The sequence below is a fragment of the Somniosus microcephalus genome, chromosome 8, assembly GCF_052327205.1.
Source record: "Somniosus microcephalus isolate GS21.2 chromosome 8, FLI_Smic_1.0, whole genome shotgun sequence".
NCBI lineage: Eukaryota > Metazoa > Chordata > Chondrichthyes > Squaliformes > Somniosidae > Somniosus > Somniosus microcephalus.
In genome coordinates, this window is record NC_140994.1 from 269,584,742 (window position 1) to 269,598,900 (window position 14,159).

At 46.9% G+C, this 14,159-nt stretch overlaps 1 protein-coding gene across 2 annotated transcripts in view; it reads left to right on the plus strand.

Annotated features, from left to right (window-relative positions):
* The first annotated feature begins 1,205 nt into the window (after positions 1-1,205).
* Positions 1,206-14,159, plus strand: part of LOC147114396 (tyrosine-protein kinase ITK/TSK-like) — a 200,001-nt gene continuing 187,047 nt past the window's right edge. The window contains exon 1 of one of the 2 annotated variants that reach the window (XM_085996069.1): positions 1,206-1,483. In XM_085996069.1, coding sequence (XP_085852195.1) covers positions 1,346-1,483 — 138 coding nt within the window. In that variant the 5' untranslated portion in view covers positions 1,206-1,345. The remainder of the gene's footprint in view (positions 1,484-14,159) is intronic. The other variant, XM_085996070.1, reaches the window with a different exon arrangement.

The following is a 14,159-nucleotide window of genomic DNA, read 5'->3' on the forward strand; positions in this document are numbered from 1 at the left end:
TCCCTCAGTACTGCCTCTCCGACAGTGCAGCACTCTCTCAGTACTGCCCTCCGACAGTGCAGCACTCCCTCAGTACTGCCCCTCCGACAGTGCAGCGATCCCTCAGTACTGACCCTCCGACAGTGCAGCGCTCCCTCAGTACTGACCCTCCGACAGTGCGGCGCTCCCTCAGTACTGACCCTCCGACAGTGCGGCGCTCCCTCAGTACTGACCCTCCAACAGTGCAGCGCTCCCTCAGTACTGCCCCTCCGACAGTACAGCGCTCCCTCAGTACTGCCCCTCCGACAGTGCGGCGCTCCCTCAGTACTGACCCTCCGACAGTGCAGCGCTCCCTCAGTACTGCCCCTCCGACAGTGCGGCGCTCCCTCAGTACTGACCCTCCGACAGTGCAGCGCTCCCTCAGTACTGCCCCTTCGACAGTGCGGCGCTCCCTCAGTACTGCCCCTCCGACAGTGCGGCGCTCCCTCAGTACTGACCCTCCGACAGTGCGACGCTCCCTCAGTACTGCCCCTCCGACAGTGCAGCGCTCCCTCAGTGCTGCCCCTCTCACAGTGCGGCGCTCCCTCAGTACTGCCCCTCCGACAGTGCGGCGCTCCCTCAGTACTGCCCCTCCGACAGTGCAGCGCTCCCTCAGTACTGCCCCTCCGACAGTGCGGCGCTCCCTCAGTACTGCCCCTCCGACAGTGCAGCACTGAGTCCTGTTCCCCTGACCTTTCCCCGAATCCTTTTAATTCATTTTTCCTTTTTCAATTGTTTATCCACTTCTCTTTTAAACGGTGTATCGGATTCTGCTGCCCTGCCTGTTCCTGGCCGAGGGTTCCAGCTAACAAGGCTCTGTTTCAAAACCAACTCTTCCAAGCTCTGCCTTTGTTGGTTTGGTGACAGCCTGACCTTTCTTTCCCCTGATTCCCCACTCACTGACTGCTGGACATCGTTTCTCGCTGTTTACTTGAGCAAAGCCCCTGATCATTTGTGAAGCTGCAAAGAATGCGTTGCCTGCCCTCAGTCTTCCTGCCCTTGGAGTGAGTCGTGGCTCCCACTTGTCATGTTTGGTTGTGCTGGACTGAGCTGGCTGTCTCGGTGGTTCAAACAGCCACCTCACCCTCTGGGTGTCGGTTGCACGCTCGCAAGCTTTGCAAAGGCAGATACAGAGGAAGTGGTTTCTGTTTCACCTTCATCAGAGGCTGAAGACTACGTCGAGCTTTTTCCTGATAGTTTCTCAGATAACTGCCGCCGTGCACCTCCGCTCACCCAGCACAGGGACCTGCCCTGAAGGTCCTGTCTCTCTCTCTCTCCCTCTCTCAGCCTCTCTCCCTCTCCATAGGGAGGGTCGCCGGCTGCTAGAATGAATCCCGACTCCATCCTCGAGGAGTTCCTCATCAAACGCTCACAGCAGAAACGAAGGACATCTCCTTCCAACTACAAGGAACGCTACTTCATCCTCACCAAGTCCAGACTGGCCTACTACGAGAGTCGCACCGGGGTAAGTCTCACTCTCACAGGTTTCAGGGGCTGTGTCTGTGCACTGGTGACACACACCAAAACATTGCTCAGCGCTCTTCCCAGGGAGAAGCTGGTTGTCTCAGTGAGTGTTTCACATGGTGGGCTGTTGCTCAAGTTTCTTCAGGGCTGTGTTTCACCTACACAGGCTCCACCACCACATCTCAGTGCCAACACCGGTGGTCGTCGAGCCTCCAATGAGGTTCCCCAGCTAAAGTGTGAGAACACAGCTCATTTCTCACCACTTGACAGTGTCGTGAGTGTGAAGCTGAATTTATTTTGAGGGTCGGGCTCCAATCTGATCCTGGGTTACTGAGTGTCAATGCTCGGCACAGTGGGTGTGTTAACCTATAGCATGTGTGTACTGCGGGCTGTGGTATATTAGGTGTAAATGCATTTTACTCTCCTCCGTCCTGCCTTATTTGCCCAGCCACACAGAATTCTTTTTATTCATTCATGGGATGTGGGCGTCGCTGGCAAGGCCTAGCATTTATTGCCCATCCCTAGTTGCCCCTTGAGAAGGTGGTGGTGATCTGCCTTCTTGAACCGCTGCAGTCCGTGTGGTGAAGGTGCTCCCACAGTGCTGTTAGGGAGGGAGTTCCAAAAATTTGACCTCGCGACCATGAAGGAATGCTGGGTGTGTATGTCACGTAACGTCAGGTTATTCTCTGCAATGTTACATATTCCAATCCTCTTCTGGCCGGCCTCCCACATTCCACCCTACGTAAAGTTCAGCTCATCCAAAACTCTGCTGCCCCGTGTCCTAACTCGCACCGAGGCCCGTTCACCCAACACCCACTGTGCTCACTGCCCCGTGTCCTAACTCGCACCCAGTCCCATTCACCCATCACCCCCTGTGCTCACTGCCCCGTGTCCTAACTCACACCCAGTCCCGTTCACCCATCACCCCCTGTGCTCACTGCCCCGTGTCCTAACTCACACCCAGTCCAGTTCACCCATCACCCCCTGTGCTCACTGCCCCGTGTCCTAACTCACACCCAGTCCCGTTCACCCATCACCCCCTGTGCTCACTGCCCTGTGTCCTAACTCACACCCAGTCCAGTTCACCCATCACCCCCTGTGCTCACTGCCCCGTGTCCTAACTCACACCCAGTCCCGTTCACCCATCACCCCCTTTGCTCACTGCCTCGTGTCCTAACTCACACCCAGGCCCGTTCACTCATCACCCCCTGTGCTCACTGCCCCGTGTCCTAACTCGCACCGAGTCCCTTTCACCCATCACCCCCTGTGCTCACTGCCCCGTGTCCTAACTCGCACCCAGTCCCGTTCACCCATCACCCCCTGTGCTCACTGCCCCGTGTCCTAACTCACACCCAGTCCTGTTCACCCATCACCCCCTGTGCTCGCTGCCCCGTGTCCTAACTCGCACTGAGTCCCGTTCACCCATCACCCCCTGTGCTCACTGCTCCGTGTCCTAACTCACACCCAGTCCCGTTCACCCATCACCCCTGTGCTCACTGCCCCGTGTCCTAACTCGCACCGAGTCCCGTTCACCCATTACCCCCTGTGCTCACTGCCCCATGTCCTAACTCGCACCGAGTCCCGTTCACCCATCACCCCCTGTGCTCACTGCCCCATGTCCTAACTCACACCCAGTCCCGTTCACCCATCACCCCTGTGCTCACTGCCCCATGTCCTAACTCACACCCAGTCCCGTTCACCCATCACCCCGTGCTCACTGCCCCGTGTCCTAACTCACACCCAGTCCCGTTCACCCATCACCCCCTGTGCTCGCTGCCCCGTGTCCTAACTCTCACCCAGTCCCATTCACCCATCACCCCCTGTGCTCACTGCCCCGTGTCCTAACTCACACCCAGTCCCGTTCACCCATCACCCCCTGTGCTCACTGCCCCGTGTCCTAACTCACACCCAGTCCCGTTCACCCATCACCCCCCTGTGCTCGCTGACCTACATTGGCTCCCGGTCCGGCAACGCCTCGATTTTAAAATTCTCATCCCTGTTTTCAAATCCCTCCATGACCTCGCCCCCTCCCTCTCTCTGTAACCTCCTCCAGTTCCACAACTCTCCGAGATCTCTGCGCTCCTCTAATTCTGACCTCTTGCGCATCCCCGATTTTAATCGCTCCACCATTGGCGGCCGTGCCTTCTGTTGCCTCGGCCCTAAGTTCTGGAATTCCCTCCCTAAACCTCTCTGCCTTTCCACCTCTCTCTCCTCCTTTGACGCTCCTGAATATCTACATCTTTGACCAAGCTTTCTGTGCAACGCCCTGGGACTTTTTACTACTACATAACTGCAAGTGGTTGTTGAATTCACCGATCAACAATCACAGCACAGATTTACGTTGGAAAGTAGCGTGTGTGTGAGTGTGTGTGAGCGTGTTTCTGTGTGTGAGTGCGTGTGAGTGTGAGTGTGTTTCTGTGTGTGAGTGTGTGTGAGTGTGTTTCTGTGTGTGAGTGTGTTTCTGTGTGTTTCTGTGTGTGAGTGTGTTTCTGTGTGTGAGCGTGTTTCTGTGTGTGAGCGTGTTTCTGTGTGTGAGTGTGTTTCTGGTGTTTCTGTGTGTGAGCGTGTTTCTGTGTGTGAGTGTGTTTCTGGTGTTTCTGTGTGTGAGTGTGTTTCTGTGTGTGAGTGTGTTTCTGTGTGTTTCTGTGTGTGAGTGTGTTTCTGTGTGTGAGCGTGTTTCTGTGTGTGAGCGTGTTTCTGTGTGTGAGTGTGTTTCTGTGTGTTTCTGTGTGTGAGTGTGTTTCTGTGTGTTTCTGTGTGTGAGTGTGTTTCTGTGTGTGAGTGTGTTTCTGTGTGTTTCTGTGTGTGAGTGTGTTTCTGTGTGTGAGTGTGTTTCTGTGTGTTTCTGTGTGTGAGTGTGTTTCTGTGTGTGAGTGTGTTTCTGTGTGTGTGTGTTTCTGTGTGTTTCTGTGTGTGAGTGTGTTTCTGTGTGTGAGTGTGTTTCTGTGTGTGAGTGTGTTTCTGTGTGTTTCTGTGTGTGAGTGTGTTTCTGTGTGTGAGTGTGTTTCTGTGTGTGAGTGTGTTTCTGTGTGTTTCAGTGTGTGTGTGTTTCTGTGTGTTTCTGTGTGTGAGTGTGTTTCTGTGTGTGAGTGTGTTTCTGTGTGTTTCTGTGTGTGAGTGTGTTTCTGTGTGTGAGTGTGTTTCTGTGTGTGAGTGTGTTTCTGTGTGTGAGTGTGTTTCTGTGTGTGAGTGTGTTTCTGTGTGTTTCTGTGTGTGAGTGTGTTTCTGTGTGTGAGTGTGTTTCTGTGTGTGAGTGTGTTTCTGTGTGTTTCTGTGTGTGAGTGTGTTTCTGTGTGTGAGCGTGTTTCTGTGTGTGAGTGTGTTTCTGTGTGTTTCTGTGTGTGAGTGTGTTTCTGTGTGTGAGTGTGTTTCTGTGTTTCTGTGTGTGAGTGTGTTTCTGTGTGTGAGTGTGTTTCTGTGTGTGAGTGTGTTTCTGTGTGTTTCTGTGTGTGAGTGTGTTTCTGTGTGTGAGCGTGTTTCTGTGTGTGAGCGTGTTTCTGTGTGTGAGTGTGTTTCTGTGTGTTTCTGTGTGTGAGTGTGTTTCTGTGTGTGAGTGTGTTTCTGTGTGTGAGTGTGTTTCTGTGTGTTTCTGTGTGTGAGTGTGTTTCTGTGTGTGAGTGTGTTTCTGTGTGTGAGTGTGTTTCTGTGTGTTTCTGTGTGTGAGTGTGTTTCTGTGTGTGAGCGTGTTTCTGTGTGTGAGCGTGTTTCTGTGTGTGTGTGTTTCTGTGTGTTTCTGTGTGTGAGTGTGTTTCTGTGTGTGAGTGTGTTTCTGTGTGTTTCTGTGTGTGAGTGTGTTTCTGTGTGTGAGTGTGTTTCTGTGTGTGAGTGTGTTTCTGTGTGTGAGTGTGTTTCTGTGTGTTTCTGTGTGTGAGTGTGTTTCTGTGTGTGAGCGTGTTTCTGTGTGTGAGCGTGTTTCTGTGTGTTTCTGTGTGTGAGTGTGTTTCTGTGTGTGTGTGTTTCTGTGTGTTTCTGTGTGTGTGTGTTTCTGTGTGTGTGTGTTTCTGTGTGTTTCTGTGTGTTTCTGTGTGTGAGTGTGTGTTTCATAGAAGACAGGAGTTTTGAATGCGTCTTTCCAGCGTGAATTGCCAAGCACACAGTAACTTGCAGTACAGGGACAACAGCTTCCTCAATTTGTGAAGCTATGAAAGGGGACACTTTCAAATAAGCAATTTGCCAAGAATACGAGATCCAACATCATAACCCGTTAAAAAAAGTGCAAGTAAAATAATTCAATCTCAAATCACAATTATATAACTTAGATCCAACAAAAAAAAATTGTAATAAATGTGGATAGATGCACTTACATTAACATATAATAAACATATACAGTACGCAGTTTAACAATGAGTTGTGCGAGTGTCACATCACTGGCCTATTGTGTGTACAGAACTAATGCCCATTCTAAATGCTGGTGCAAGTTAAATTCCCCTTTCATTAAAAGGTAGAATTTAAAATTCAACCAAACTCCGTACACTTGGAATGTATTACAAACAGACCCCCACCCTCCAGGGAACAAAATCGAATAGATTTGTGCCAGTAAAAAGGGTGGGGGTTAATAAGTTAAAAAGGCAAACAATTAAAATAAATATATACATCACCAGGACTCAGCACTTGTAGAGATGCAAGACTTAAAACATTCGTACAACTGGAGATTTTCCTGCATGGCGCATTTCTCCACAAATGTAACTATACTGTTTTTACCACTTACATGCAAGGTAGCAAATTATTGGGAAGCATGTTGCTTGAGCAGATGAATGTGCTCCATAACGTGTTCACACAGCATTGTCCTCTGTGAAGCCTTCCTGGAGAACACGAATAATGGGCATCTGGTAAGGTGGTTATCGAACATTAAATACTTTTTGGAACCTTGTAGCACTCACTTTACAAATAGGAGTACTATTGTGTGAAAGCTGTTGTATTTTGGAGGGACTACTGTCAGTATTTGCGATTGCATTCAGAAACTAGACTCCACTCTCTAACTTTCAGTACAAGTTACGCTACAGTTAAGGAGTCTTACTCAGAGGATACGGCTTCCTCTGTGACTGCACATAGTTCAAGATCTATTGCAGGATAATGCTGTAGAAAGTTGCAAAACAGACTGCAGATGTTCTTGTAATGGCAGAAAGTTTTGAAGGACATGTCGTACTCCAGTGGCCGGTATACTTCGCTCGAACCCATCCCTCCCATTCTACATTCTGCCAACAGCTAACCAACCATGTGAGAATCATATTTAAATATCTGTGTGTGAGTGTGTGTGAGTGTGTTTCTGTGTGTGTGTGTGAGTGTGTGAGTGTGTGTGTGAGTGTGTGAGTGTGTGTGTGTGTGAGTGTGTGTGAGTGTGTGTGTGAGTGTGTTTCTGTGTGTGAGTGTGTGAGTGTGTGAGTGTGTGTGTGTGTGTGAGTGTGTGAGTGTGTGAGTGTGTGAGTGTGTGTGAGTGTGTGTGTGTTTCTGTGTGTGAGTGTGTGTGAGTGTGTGAGTGTGTGTGAGTGTGTTTCTGTGTGTGAGTGTGTGTGAGTGTGTGAGTGTGTGTGTGAGTGTGTTTCTGTGTGTGAGTGTGTGTGTGAGTGTGTGTGAGTGTGTGTGTGTTTCTGTCTGTGAGTGTGTGTGAGTGTGTGAGTGTGTGTGAGTGTGTTTCTGTGTGTGAGTGTGTGTGAGTGTGTGAGTGTGTGTGAGTGTGTTTCTGTGTGTGAGTGTGTGTGTGAGTGTCTGTGAGTGTGTGTGTGTTTCTGTGTGTGAGTGTGTGTGAGTGTGTGTGTGTTTCTGTGTGTGAGTGTGTGTGTGTTTCTGAGTGTGTGTGTGTGAGTGTGTGTGTGTGTGTGTGAGTCTGTTTCTGTGTGTGTGTGTTTCTGTCTGTTTCTGTGTGTGAGTGTGTTTCTGTGTGTTTCTGTGTGTGAGTCTGTTTCTGTGTGTGTGTGTTTCTGTGTGTTTCTGTGTGTGAGTGTGTTTCTGTGTGTGAGCGTGTTTCTGTGTGTGAGTGTGTTTCTGTGTGTTTCTGTGTGTGAGTGTGTTTCTGTGTGTTTCTGTGTGTGAGTGTGTTTCTGTGTGTGAGTGTTTCTGTGCGTGAGTGTGTTTCTGTGCGTGTGTGTGTTTCTGTGTGTTTCTGTGTGTGAGTGTGTTTCTGTGTGTTTTTGTGTGTGAGTGTGTTTCTGTGTGTGAGTGTGTTTCTGTGTGTGAGTATGTTTCTGTGTGTGTGTGTTTCTGTGTGTGAGTGTGTTTCTGTGTGTTTCTGTGTGTGAGTGTGTTTCTGTGTGTTTTTGTGTGTGAGTGTGTTTCTGTGTGTGAGTGTGTTTCTGTGTGTGAGTATGTTTCTGTGTGTGTGTGTTTCTGTGTGTGTGTGTTTCTGTGTGTGAGTGTTTCGGTGTGTGAGTGTGTTTCTGTGTGTTTCTGTGTGTGAGTGTGTTTCTGTGTGTGAGTGTGTTTCTGTGTGTGTGTGTTTCTGTGTGTGAGTGTGTTTCTGTGTGTGAGTGTGTTTCTGTGTGTGAGTGTGTTTCTGTGTGTTTCTGTGTGTGAGTGTGTTTCTGTGTGTTTCTGTGTGTGTGTGTTTCTGTGTGTGTGTGTTTCTGTGTGTTTCTGTGTGTGAGTGTGTTTCTGTGTGTGAGTGTGTTTCTGTGTGTTTCTGTGTGTGAGTGTGTTTCTGTGTGTTTCTGTGTGTGAGTGTGTTTCTGTGTGTTTCTGTGTGTGAGTGTGTTTCTGTGTGTTTCTGTGTGTTTCTGTGTGTGAGTGTGTTTCTGTGTGTTTCTGTGTGTGAGTGTGTTTCTGTGTGTTTCTGTGTGTGAGTGTGTTTCTGTGTGTTTCTGTGTGTGAGTGTGTTTCTGTGTGTGAGTGTGTTTCTGTGTGTTTCTGTGTGTGAGTGTGTTTCTGTGTGTTTCTGTGTGTGAGTGTGTTTCTGTGTGTTTCTGTGTGTGAGTGTGTTTCTGTGTGTTTCTGTGTGTGAGTGTGTTTCTGTGTGTGAGTGTGTTTCTGTGTGTTTCTGTGTGTGAGTGTGTTTCTGTGTGTGAGTGTGTTTCTGTGTGTTTCTGTGTGTGAGTGTGTTTCTGTGTGTTTCTGTGTGTTTCTGTGTGTGAGTGTGTTTCTGTGTGTTTCTGTGTGTTTCTGTGTGTGAGTGTGTTTCTGTGTGTTTCTGTGTGTGAGTGTGTTTCTGTGTGTTTCTGTGTGTTTCTGTGTGTGAGTGTGTTTCTGTGTGTTTCTGTGTGTTTCTGTGTGTGAGTGTGTTTCTGTGTGTTTCTGTGTGTGAGTGTGTTTCTGTGTGTTTCTGTGTGTTTCTGTGTGTGAGTGTGTTTCTGTGTGTTTCTGTGTGTGAGTGTGTTTCTGTGTGTTTCTGTGTGTGAGTGTGTTTCTGTGTGTGAGTGTGTTTCTGTGTGTTTCTGTGTGTGAGTGTGTTTCTTTGTGTTTCTGTGTGTGAGTGTGTTTCTGTGTGTGAGTGTGTTTCTGTGTGTTTCTGTGTGTGAGTGTGTTTCTGTGTGTGAGTGTGTTTCTGTGTGTGTGTGTTTCTGTGTGTTTCTGTGTGTGAGTGTGTTTCTGTGTGTGAGTGTGTTTCTGTGTGTGAGTGTGTTTATGTGTGTTTCTGTGTGTGAGTGTGTTTCTGTGTGTGAGTGTGTTTCTGTGTGTGAGTGTGTTTCTGTGTGTTTCTGTGTGTTTCTGTGTGTGAGTGTGTTTCTGTGTGTTTCTGTGTGTGAGTGTGTTTCTGTGTGTGAGTGTGTTTCTGTGTGTTTCTGTGTGTGAGTGTGTTTCTGTGTGTGAGTGTGTTTCTGTGTGTGAGTGTGTTTCTGTGTGTTTCTGTGTGTGAGTGTGTTTCTGTGTGTTTCTGTGTGTGAGTGTGTTTCTGTGTGTTTCTGTGTGTGAGTGTGTTTCTGTGTGTGAGTGTGTTTCTGTGTGTTTCTGTGTGTGAGTGTGTTTCTGTGTGTTTCTGTCTGTGAGTGTGTTTATGTGTGTGAGTGTGTTTCTGTGTGTTTCTGTGTGTGAGTGTGTTTCTGTGTGTGAGTGTGTTTCTGTGTGTTTCTGTGTGTGAGTGTGTTTCTGTTTGTTTCTGTGTGTGAGTGTGTTTCTGTGTGTTTCTGTGTGTGAGTGTGTTTCTGTGTGTGAGTGTGTTTCTGTGTGTTTCTGTGTGTGAGTGTGTTTCTGTGTGTTTCTGTGTGTGAGTGTGTTTCTGTGTGTGAGTGTGTTTCTGTGTGTGGGTGTGTTTCTGTGTGTTTCTGTGTGTGAGTGTGTTTCTGTGTGTTTCTGTGTGTGAGTGTGTTTCTGTGTGTTTCTGTGTGTGAGTGTGTTTCTGTGTGTGAGTGTGTTTCTGTGTGTGAGTGTGTTTCTGTGTGTTTCTGTGTGTGAGTGTGTTTCTGTGTGTGAGTTTGTTTCTGTGTGTTTCTGTGTGTGAGTGTGTTTCTGTGTGTGAGTGTGTTTCTGTGTGTGAGTGTGTTTCTGTGTGTTTCTGTGTGTGAGTGTGTTTCTGTGTGTGAGTGTGTTTCTGTGTGTGAGTGTGTTTCTGTGTGTGAGTGTGTTTCTGTGTGTGAGTGTGTTTCTGTGTGTTTCTGTGTGTTTCTGTGTGTGAGTGTGTTTCTGTGTGTTTCTGTGTGTGAGTGTGCTTCTGTGTGTTTCTGTGTGTGAGTGTGTTTCTGTGTGTTTCTGTGTGTGAGTGTGTTTCTGTGTGTTTCTGTGTGTGAGTGTGTTTCTGTGTGTTTCTGTGTGTGAGTGTGTTTCTGTGTGTTTCTGTGTGTGAGTGTGTTTCTGTGTGTTTCTGTGTGTGTGTGTTTCTGTGTGTTTCTGTGTGTGAGCGTGTTTCTGTGTGTGTGTGTTTCTGTGTGTTTCTTTCTGTGAGTGTGTTTCTGTGTGTGAGTGTGTTTCTGTGTGTTTCTGTGTGAGAGTGTGTTTCTGTGTGTTTCTGTGTGTGAGTGTGTTTCTGTGTGTGAGTGTGTTTCTGTGTGTTTCTGTGTGTGAGTGTGTTTCTGTGTGTGAGTGTGTTTCTGTGTGTGTGTGTTTCTGTGTGTTTCTGTGTGTGTGTCTTTCTGTGTGTGAGTGTGTTTCTGTGTGTGAGTGTGTTTATGTGTGTTTCTGTGTGTGAGTGTGTTTCTGTGTGTGAGTGTGTTTCTGTGTGTGAGTGTGTTTCTGTGTGTTTCTGTGTGTTTCTGTGTGTGAGTGTGTTTCTGTGTGTTTCTGTGTGTGAGTGTGTTTCTGTGTGTGAGTGTGTTTCTGTGTGTTTCTGTGTGTGAGTGTTTTTCTGTGTGTGAGTGTGTTTCTGTGTGTGAGTGTGTTTCTGTGTGTTTCTGTGTGTGAGTGTGTTTCTGTGTGTTTCTGTGTGTGAGTGTGTTTCTGTGTGTTTCTGTGTGTGAGTGTGTTTCTGTGTGTGAGTGTGTTTCTGTGTGTTTCTGTGTGTGAGTGTGTTTCTGTCTGTTTCTGTGTGTGAGTGTGTTTCTGTGTGTGAGTGTGTTTCTGTGTGTTCCTGTGTGTGAGTGTGTTTCTGTGTGTGAGTGTGTTTCTGTGTGTTTCTGTACGTGAGTGTGTTTCTGTGTGTGAGTGTGTTTCTGTGTGTTTCTGTGTGTTTCTGTGTGTGAGTGTGTTTCTGTGCGTTTCTGTGTGTGAGTGTGTTTCTGTATGTTTCTGTGTGTGTGTTTCTGTGTGTGAGTGTGTTTCTGTGTGTGAGTGTGTTTCTGTGTGTTTCTGTGTGTGAGTGTGTTTCTGTGTGTGACTGTGTTTCTGTGTGTTTCTGTGTGTGAGTGTGTTTCTGTGTGTTTCTGTGTGTGAGTGTGTTTCTGTGTGTTTCTGTGTGTGAGTGTGTTTCTGTGTGTTTCTGTGTGTGTGTGTTTCTGTGTGTTTCTGTGTGTGAGTGTGTTTCTGTGTGTGAGTATGTTTCTGTGTGTGTGTGTTTCTGTGTGTTTCTGTGTGTGAGTGTGTTTCTGTGTGTGAGTGTGTTTCTGTGTGTTTCTGTGTGTGAGTGTGTTTCTGAATGTTTCTGTGTGTGAGTGTGTTTCTGTGTGTGAGTGTGTTTCTGTGTGTTTCTGTGTGTGAGTGTGTTTCTGTGTGTGAGTGTGTTTCTGTATGTGTGTGTTTCTGTGTGTTTCTGTGTGTGAGTGTGTTTCTGTGTGTGAGTGTGTTTCTGTGTGTGAGTGTGTTTCTGTGTGTTTCTGTGTGTGAGTGTGTTTCTGTGTGTGAGTGTGTTTCTGTGTGTGAGTGTGTTTCTGTGTGTTTCTGTGTGTTTCTGTGTGTGAGTGTGTTTCTGTGTGTTTCTGTGTGTGAGTGTGTTTCTGTGTGTGAGTGTGTTTCTGTGTGTTTCTGTGTGTGAGTGTGTTTCTGTGTGTGAGTGTGTTTCTGTGTGTTTCTGTGTGTTTCTTTGTGTGAGTGTGTTTCTGTGTGTTTCTGTGTGTGAGTGTGTTTCTGTGTTTTTCTGTGTGTGAGTGTGTTTCTGTGTGTGAGTGTGTTTCTGTGTGTTTCTGTGTGTGAGTGTGTTTCTTTGTGTTTCTGTGTGTGAGTGTGTTTCTGTGTGTGAGTGTGTTTCTGTGTGTTTCTGTGTGTGAGTGTGTTTCTGTGTGTGAATGTGTTTCTGTGTGTGAGTGTGTTTCTGTGTGTTTCTGTGTGTTTCTGTGTGTGAGTGTGTTTCTGTGTGTTTCTGTGTGTGAATGTGTTTCTGTGTGTTTCTGTGTGTGAGTGTGTTTCTGTGTGTGAGTGTGTTTCTGTGTGTTTCTGTGTGTGAGTGTGTTTCTGTGTGTTTCTGTGTGTGAGTGTGTTTCTGTGTGTTTCTGTGTGTGAGTGTGTTTCTGTGTGTTTCTGTGTGTGAGTGTGTTTCTGTGTGTTTCTGTGTGTGAGTGTGTTTCTGTGTGTTTCTGTGTGTGAGTGTGTTTCTGTGTGTGAGTGTGTTTCTGTGTGTTTCTGTGTGTGAGTGTGTTTCTGTGTGTTTCTGTGTGTGAGTGTGTTTCTGTGTGTATCTGTGTGTTTCTGTGTGTGAGTGTGTTTCTGTGTGTTTCTGTGTGTGAGTGTGTTTCTGTGTGTTTCTGTGTGTGAGTGTGTTTCTGTGTGTTTCTGTGTGTGAGTGTGTTTCTGTGTGTGAGTGTGTTTCTGTGTGTGTGTGTTTCTGTGTGTTTCTGTGTGTGAGTTTGTTTCTGTGTGTGAGTGTGTTTCTGTGTGTTTCTGTGTGTGTGTGTTTCTGTGTGTTTCTGTGTGTGAGTGTGTTTCTGTGTGTGAGTGTGTTTCTGTGTGTGAGTGTGTTTCTGTGTGTGAGTGTGTTTCTGTGTGTGTGTGTTTCTGTGTGTTTCTGTGTGTGAGTGTGTTTCTGTGTGTGAGTGTGTTTCTGTGTGTGAGTGTGTTTCTGTGTGTTTCTGTGTGTGAGTGTGTTTCTGTGTGTGAGTGTGTTTCTGTGTGTGAGTGTGTTTCTGTGTGTTTCTGTGTGTTTCTGTGTGTGAGTGTGTTTCTGTGTGTTTCTGTGTGTGAGTGTGTTTCTGTGTGTGAGTGTGTTTCTGTGTGTTTCTGTGTGTGAGTGTGTTTCTGTGTGTGAGTGTGTTTCTGTGTGTTTCTGTGTGTGAGTGTGTTTCTGTGTGTTTCTGTGTGTGAGTGTGTTTCTGTGTGTGAGTGTGTTTCTGTGTGTTTCTGTGTGTGAGTGTGTTTCTGTGTGTGAGTGTGTTTCTGTGTGTGAGTGTGTTTCTGCGTGTTTCTGTGTGAGTGTGTTTCTGTGTGTGAGTGTGTTTCTGTGTGTGTGTGTGTTTCTGTGTGTGAGTGTGTTTCTGTGTGTGAGTGTGTTTCTGTGTGTGTGTGTTTCTGTGTGTGAGTGTGTTTCTGTGTGTGAGTGTGTTTCTGTGTGTGTGTGTTTCTGTGTGTGAGTGTGTTTCTGTGTGTTTCTGTGTGTGAGTGTGTTTCTGTGTGTGAGTGTGTTTCTGTGTGTGAGTGTGTTTCTGTGTGTTTCTGTGTGTGAGTGTGTTTCTGTGTGTTTCTGTGTGTGAGTGTGTTTCTGTGTGTTTCTGTGTGTTTCTGTCTGTGAGTGTGTTTCTGTGTGTTTCTGTGTGTGCGTGTGTTTCTGTGTGTGAGTGTGTTTCTGTGTGTGTGTGTTTCTGTGTGTTTCTGTGTGTGAGTTTGTTTCTGTGTGTGAGTGTGTTTCTGTGTGTTTCTGTGTGTGAGTGTGTTTCTGTGTGTTTCTGTGTGTGAGTGTGTTTCTGTGTGTGAGTGTGTTTCTGTGTGTGAGTGTGTTTCTGTGTGTGAGTGTGTTTCTGTGTGTGTGTGTTTCTGTGTGTTTCTGTGTGTGAGTGTGTTTCTGTGTGTGAGTGTGTTTCTGTGTGTGAGTGTGTTTCTGTGTGTTTCTGTGTGTGAGTGTGTTTCTGTGTGTGAGTGTGTTTCTGTGTGTGAGTGTGTTTCTGTGTGTTTCTGTGTGTTTCTGTGTGTGAGTGTGTTTCTGTGTGTTTCTGTGTGTGAGTGTGTTTCTGTGTGTGAGTGTGTTTCTGTGTGTTTCTGTGTGTGAGTGTGTTTCTGTGTGTGAGTGTGTTTCTGTGTTTTTCTGTGTGTGAGTGTGTTTCTGTGTGTTTCTGTGTGTGAGTGTGTTTCTGTGTGTGAGTGTGTTTCTGTGTGTTTCTGTGTGTGAGTGTGTTTCTGTGTGTGAGTGTGTTTCTGTGTGTGAGTGTGTTTCTGCGTGTTTCTGTGTGAGTGTGTTTCTGTGTGTGAGTGTGTTTCTGTGTGTGTGTGTGTTTCTGTGTGTGAGTGTGTTTCTG